The sequence below is a fragment of the Cyprinodon variegatus genome, unplaced genomic scaffold, assembly GCF_000732505.1.
Source record: "Cyprinodon variegatus isolate N-32 unplaced genomic scaffold, C_variegatus-1.0 Scaffold67, whole genome shotgun sequence".
NCBI classification, from domain to species: Eukaryota; Metazoa; Chordata; class Actinopteri; order Cyprinodontiformes; family Cyprinodontidae; genus Cyprinodon; species Cyprinodon variegatus.
Genome location: NW_015150520.1, coordinates 1,486,940 through 1,493,674, shown reverse-complemented (window position 1 = coordinate 1,493,674; position 6,735 = coordinate 1,486,940). Strand labels below are relative to the sequence as shown.

Below are 6,735 nucleotides of genomic sequence, written 5' to 3'. Positions count from 1 at the left end.
TATATAAAAAACGCGCCCTATAGTCCGGTGCGCCTTATGTGTGTGTTAAATACAGAAATGGCACACATAACTGAGAGTGCGCCTTTTAGTCCGGTGCGCCTTATGGTCGTGAAAATACGGTAAAAGCTGTGTGCTGAGATAAAAAAAAGTAAAAGTACGTATGAAAAGTGAAAGCTGAAAAGTGAAAATTGTAAAAAAAAAAAAAAAAAAAAAAAAAAATCCTAAACTGAGGCAGAATCCCGAATCTGGAACCATCATCATTAAACAAAGCAGTGGCAAGAAGACTGAAAAGGAGGACACAAGCAAAATTGACACAAACACTGCTGTGTACAGCAAGAAGAAACTGACAAGCTGTCAACTACAAGAGGAAAAGACATAATTGCAGGGATAAATAATTGGAAAAAAATATGCAGGTAACAGGAAACACAGTAAATCCCTTTCTGAAAATGAAACGTATCGGTAGAGCAGAGTCTAAAAACCAGCAGACGTGGGCAGAGACAGGGATGCAGTAAAATTGTGAAGTTTCCAGAATCTTAAATTTGTATAGAAAGTAATAAAATTGAGAAACTATTCATAAAGTTTCCAGACAAATAATAGATTAGTACATTTAAAGGGAAAGGTAGGATATTTTAAAGGGATGGGATGAGATGTAATGATCCATAATAATTGCCTTTATATGCCGTACAAAGATGGCATTTCTCCTTCAATTTAAAAAAAATAAAAGAAATCCTGATAGAGATGGAGGGAAACCTGCATTGACCCCCCAGCCCAGCTGCTTTGCCATTTTAACATTTCAGCATTTCTCAGTGTTAGAAGATTCACACACGGTACAAAATAGTAATAGTGATCCACACTTTCAAAGGGACTATTTTCAGGTTTTACCGCTTTTCTTTTTATTTTCTTGGCTAGACCATGTTTATGTTTTTTTTATTTGGTTGACTATTAGTTTATGAAGAGCAGAATAAACGTTAGGATTTTGCAGCAGACTGTCACTTGTACAACAGCAGCAAATATAGTATTTCCATGTGCTCTTCCAGGTCTCCTTGGTATTAAAAAAAATCTGCTGGCTTTAGGTTAATGAATCAGTTGATCAATGTGTGTTTTATGAATTGACATCAAAGTTGAGTAAACAGAGTAAGAAGAGGTATTGTGTAATTAAATCCTAGTCCCAACACTTTTCCAATGCATATACTGTGTATTTTAGTCTAGTATGTAAATGGTACAGTAAATGACCTGTACTTATATAGCTTTTTGTCAAGTCAGGAGACTTGACCAAAGAGGTTTACACAACTTAGTCATTAACGCACCCACTTACACATGGAGGATGGTAAGCTACATTGCAGCCGCACTTGCCCTGTCTCACTGATAGAAGCTAGGCGGCCTTACACAGGCAGCACCAGGACCTATTTATGTTTTTATTATACATTAGTTAAAAGCTTTTGCCTTACCCACAGGTCCACAATTGAGAAAAAATGTGATTTTGGTTAATTTCACTGTAAATATGTATGTTAACATTTTACTCAAAACTGAGACTTTCTAAACATTGACTATATTTTCATGAAATATCATATAACATTTTATATATATATATATAATTTTTTTTTTCATCATTTGAATGTTATCTAACAAATATGAATTTTGTGAAAAGTTTCGCTCAACGCAACTTATAAGCATTGCATTTCTCCTGTAAAATAATGTAGCTTTTTTCTTGTATATTCTGAGAAAAAAGCTAAAAGGAATAAAGAGATTATAGTGGAAAAATTGCAGTAGAAGGGAATCAAACTCAAACTCACAAAAGGGAATTGTGTGCATATCTAAAACTAAGCCACCCCTCGCCTACAGCACACTTTTAATATTTATGTCACAAATTGATCAAAGACAACTTTCTCCTGTCTCTGTCGCTGCATTTTATAAGACTTTTGTGCTCATATTCTAGCCATGTATAATAGAGTAAAGTAGGACTCCAAATTCATAAACATTCATTAGAATCTCATACATAGAGAAAAAAGGCAGGCTTCGAATTTTCCTGGTAAACAACACATCATGACTAATGAGTGTTAAATGTATGACTCATTTTTAGTGCCTATTGCCACTTTTGATCTGCATATGACCTTAACTAGGATTAGTGAAATGATTTCTGGCTTGCATATTTAAAATTTATAACCCAGCGCTCTCCAACTCCAGACAGGTGTTTTTTAAAGCTTCACTCTTTTCAAAAAACTCTTGCTGAAAGAATATTCTCATCTCATTATGCTGCTTTTTTTCCCTCTTTTTTTGCAGGCCTCATTCCTACTGGCTTGTATATCTTCAGTCTCTCCTGTATTGTTCAGAGAACAATCAACTTGGAACATTCTCTGAGGAACTCCATAGTTGCACCTGCAAATATGAACACAACCTCTGTCAGTTGCCTCCACCCTGCTCTGTTGGAGAAGGCTCGGCCTGTGCAACGTGCGCATCAGACAACCACACCCGATGTGGGAGCTGTAACCCGGGATTTGCCTTGCTGCAGGGGGCCTGTAGACCCATGGTGGCAGACTCTACAGAGAACTACCTTGGTTTTGAGACGGACCTCCAGGATTTGGAGTTAGGGTACCTACTGCAGAGAGCAGATCGTAGGCTTGAGGTATTTCTTTCTGCAGTTTTCTTAAGTAATGTCAGGCTCACTATTAGTTGAGCTGTCTGAAAGCTGTGCCTTGGAAAAACACCCATGGATTCCTGGGATTTCATTGCATAGGGGCTTCTAGGAAATTAGAAACTTTACAGTTTCTCCTGGTTTCTGTTTCACAGTGTGTCACGCTATGTTTTAATGGACACCATTTATATTTTTTTCAACCAGTATAACATTAGTGTTCCCAAGCTAGTTCAACCTTGGCAGTTTTCTAAGGTATAAAATAGTTAGCACAGTCTATGTGGATTTTCTGTGTGGATGCCACAGCATTTTGAAATATTGACAGCATGTAGATGCATGACATTTTTTAATGTATTAAAATTTGTAAAACGAAAACTCAGTCATAAAGCTAATATACTATTTTACAGATCTTTCAATCATGGGTATGTGGATTAATTACCATACAAAACAAGGCATTGTCTTTCAAAAGAACCTAAGATACTGAAAAGTAACTCATTCCTGTAATCAATTAAATTTGATTAACGTATCTTCAGGATAGGTTCCAACAAATTTATAGGACTTGACAGTTTATTGGTTGGCAGAATGTAACTCTGTTAATAAAAAAGACTGTAGCAAACATCAGAGAGCACCAATTATTGGTGCTTAATTATTCATTCAAGACCTTTTACAAGTGGATGAAAATCAAGCCAGCAACCAATATTGCCAGGAGTGAATGTATCCTGCAACTTTACTCCAAAGACAATGCAATAAACAAAGACTATGAGCTTTTCTTCAAACTCTTGTAGCCAGTAAATATGTTTTCAGTTAGACTTTATCACTTGGGAAAATGTGTGATAACTGTCACTTCAACAGGTACTGGAGGGGTCATAACTGTTAATAGCCAAGGGTGAAGTGACTTGGAAAAATGGAAAAACTTTCAACCAAAAAAAAATATATGGACACCACTTATTTAAATGATTGATGATTACAACTATCTTTTGGGAAAATGGTGTGAAATGCCCAATTCAGAGGTATTAAACATTATTTAATTGTTCCCAGAAGGCAAATTACGTAAATAAAAAAAACTATAATAATAAACTGAATTTATCTTTCAGATTTTACTATTAGTCTATACTCTTTACACTGAAGCCCTTTTACACACTGATATATTTGAAAAAAATTAGTTAAATTCCTTGCCCAGAGCAAACTCAAAGCTTTAGAGCTGTAAGACAACTTCTCAAGCTTCTGAGCCAAAGCAATAGTCAACAAAACTTTCAAAACCCTGCAGATCCCTAAAAAGTTTTCTTAGCAAGGTGTTTTGCTTTGTTTGTGGCTAATTCTCATTGGGATATGTCTAAAGTTTTATTAATTTCTTATTAATTAATCTTTAATTAAGGCATGTTACAGACTTCCTCTTATTTTGAAAATAAACAATTTCAGTTTTACATTGTTTGTGCTGTAATCTGATAATAATTTTATTTCTGAATTACAATCAAAGCCATTTCTCCTCTTCCCTCACCTGATGTCTTCCCAAAACTATAGAACAAGATATTTTACCAACACAGACTGGTTGGTAAAAATCAGACTGAGAGTGAGCTATACCCAATGCATAGTTCACAGTAAATGAGAGGGAATCATTAGTTACATTTTTATGCTCAAACCTTTTATTTTTCGTGACTTTAGCCTTACATGTAGTAGCTGAGTGAGAGCTCTATTGACTCTGCTGTTGTAGAAGTCATTTACCAAGTGTGTGGCTCTGTTTGTAGCATCCAGAGTGGAAAGGAAGGTTCCAGAAGAATACTTTCCTGTTCAAAATAGCTCTCTGTCTCACAGTCAAAATATATCCTACATCTGGCTTTAGAATCCTTTTGAATCCCCAGTAAGAACTAAACAAGTCTGTCTTGCTTAGAATAGATACCTTGAAAAAGCCGCTTCTAGCTAAATAAAATGACAATATAACTTTTGTTTGCAGTGCTGCAGTTTGTGAAATATTCTGATCTACTACTGTCAAACAACTTCTTGAAGTCATGATCAATACTACATTCTCAAAACAAGAATTCTTATTGCACTGGCAGATTATCACACTTATCTTGAGCCGAATCTTATCAAAAGAAGGTGCATAATTTAACACAATGTAATCTTATTTAGTATTTCAATTTCAAAACAAGATCAAAAAGACTTTCTGCCTAGATAAAAGTTTGTAAGACTTGGCTACATCAACACTTTTAAATCCCCTCAGGGCTTGCTTTACAATTTATATTTGAGTAAAAATTCCAAAAACTTATCAGGAAGTCATCTGGTATTTATTAAATCTAACATCTTGCAGTATTATAAAGGTTACCATCCAGATTAAGAAAACATAGAGCTTGCTCAGCATGTTTGCTAAAATGTGTTGCCTTAATATTTTTTCTAAGTGTTGCTGGGATGTGTTAAATGCAGCACCCATTCAATATACTGTATGCATTTTTTTAAACCTAACTAATGTTTTTTTTTTTTTCTGTCACACAGGTCCATGCTATTTTCATCAGCAATGATATGCGACTCAACAGCTGGTTTGACCCATCATGGAGAAAGAGGATGCTGTTGACGTTAAAAAGCAACAAATACAAGACCAACATGGTTCATATGCTGCTTGGAATATCCCTTCAGGTCTGCCTTACAAAGAACAGCACCCTGGAGCCTGCTCTCACTCTCTACATCAACCCTTTTGGTGGGAGCCACTCAGAAAGCTGGTATATTCCGGTTAATGAAAATGGTTTTCCTGATTGGAAGGCTACCAAGCTGGACCTGCCCTTTGAGTGTTACAACTGGACTTTGACACTGGGTAACAAGTGGAAGACGTTTTTTGAAACTATCCACATCTACCTTCGCAGTAGGATAAAGACTCAAGATGGAGCAAATGACAGTGTTTATTATGAACCTGCTGAAATGACAGATCCTGCTCAGAGTCTGGGTTACATGAAGATCAACAGTATCCAGGTCTTTGGCTACAGTATGCACTTTGACCCAGAGGCAATCCGTGATTTGATCCTCCAACTGGACTATCCTTATACCCAGGGCTCCCAGGACACAGCAATCCTTCAGCTCTTGGAAATACGAGATCGTGTTAATCGGCTTTCCCCTCCTGGTCAACAGAAAATGGACCTGTTCGCCTGTCTTCTCCGCCACAGGCTTAAACTAACTCCAAGTGAGGTGGTTCGCATTTTTGCCTCCTTGCAGGCCTTCAGTGCACGTTTGCCTAATTCGATCATTTATGAGACCACTAAGCTGTGTAGTTAACAGCTAGTTGAAAAGAGAACTCAATGTAAATTGTGAACAAAACTTTTCAGATCCTTGATGCAGATGCATACACATGTGCTTTGTCTCTATGGATTACCAAACTCTTAAGTTAACCATGAGGCATCCAGCTGTGGACAGCTGAAGAATGTACTTATCTGACTGTTTTGAATTTATCATTGCCCATTTAAGTACTACATAGAAATGGGCTGGAACTTTGAGGAAATGCACAATTGTTTCTCAAAACAATATTTCTGCTGTAGACATTCAGAATCCACTGCAAAAAGTTAAATCATCCTGTTCCGAAGGTTCTGCTAATTTATACTGCAAGTACCAATGCTAAACGATTAGACATTTTATGGTTAAAATGGTACTCTCTGTTTGTTTGTATTTTTTATATGTTTATTTGCTTTAGTGACTGTGCACCATCCATGACTTAAAATTGCAGTGGTGTAAAACAAGATTTTGTAGATAAATTGATATTAAAGACATGTTATAACAGATTTAACCCTTCAAAAAGTTTTATGTGGCACTCAGAAGTCAGCTGAAATGATTCAAAGTCAAGAAGATATATAATTTTATTATGACAGATTCTCAAGAGACTAATACTGATTTTCTTTAGAGCAGTGGTTCCCTAAGTGGGGCGAAAGACCTGGGGGGGCATAGGGTATGTATATATTAGGGCTGAAACAATTAATCAGATGAATCATGATTAATCGATTATTGAAATAATCCACTTAATTAGTATTCAGTTAATCATTAACTGCAGTGTAGAGACTCTAAACATGTCTTTAGCTGACAAAGTAACCCACTTAAGGAGTAATTATACCAAGATTTAAGAAAATAAAGAA

General features: G+C 36.1%; 1 protein-coding gene across 1 annotated transcript in view; it reads left to right on the top strand.

Moving 5' to 3' along the window:
• The window catches only part of LOC107083004 (BMP/retinoic acid-inducible neural-specific protein 3-like), an 81,759-nt gene extending 75,354 nt beyond the window's left edge, over positions 1 to 6,405 (top strand). Inside the window, exons 8-9 of the mRNA XM_015371929.1 lie at positions 2,281 to 2,623; positions 5,117 to 6,405. Coding sequence (XP_015227415.1) covers positions 2,281 to 2,623; positions 5,117 to 5,887 — 1,114 coding nt within the window. The 3' untranslated portion in view covers positions 5,888 to 6,405. The remainder of the gene's footprint in view (positions 1 to 2,280; positions 2,624 to 5,116) is intronic.
• The last annotated feature ends 330 nt before the right edge of the window (positions 6,406 to 6,735 follow it).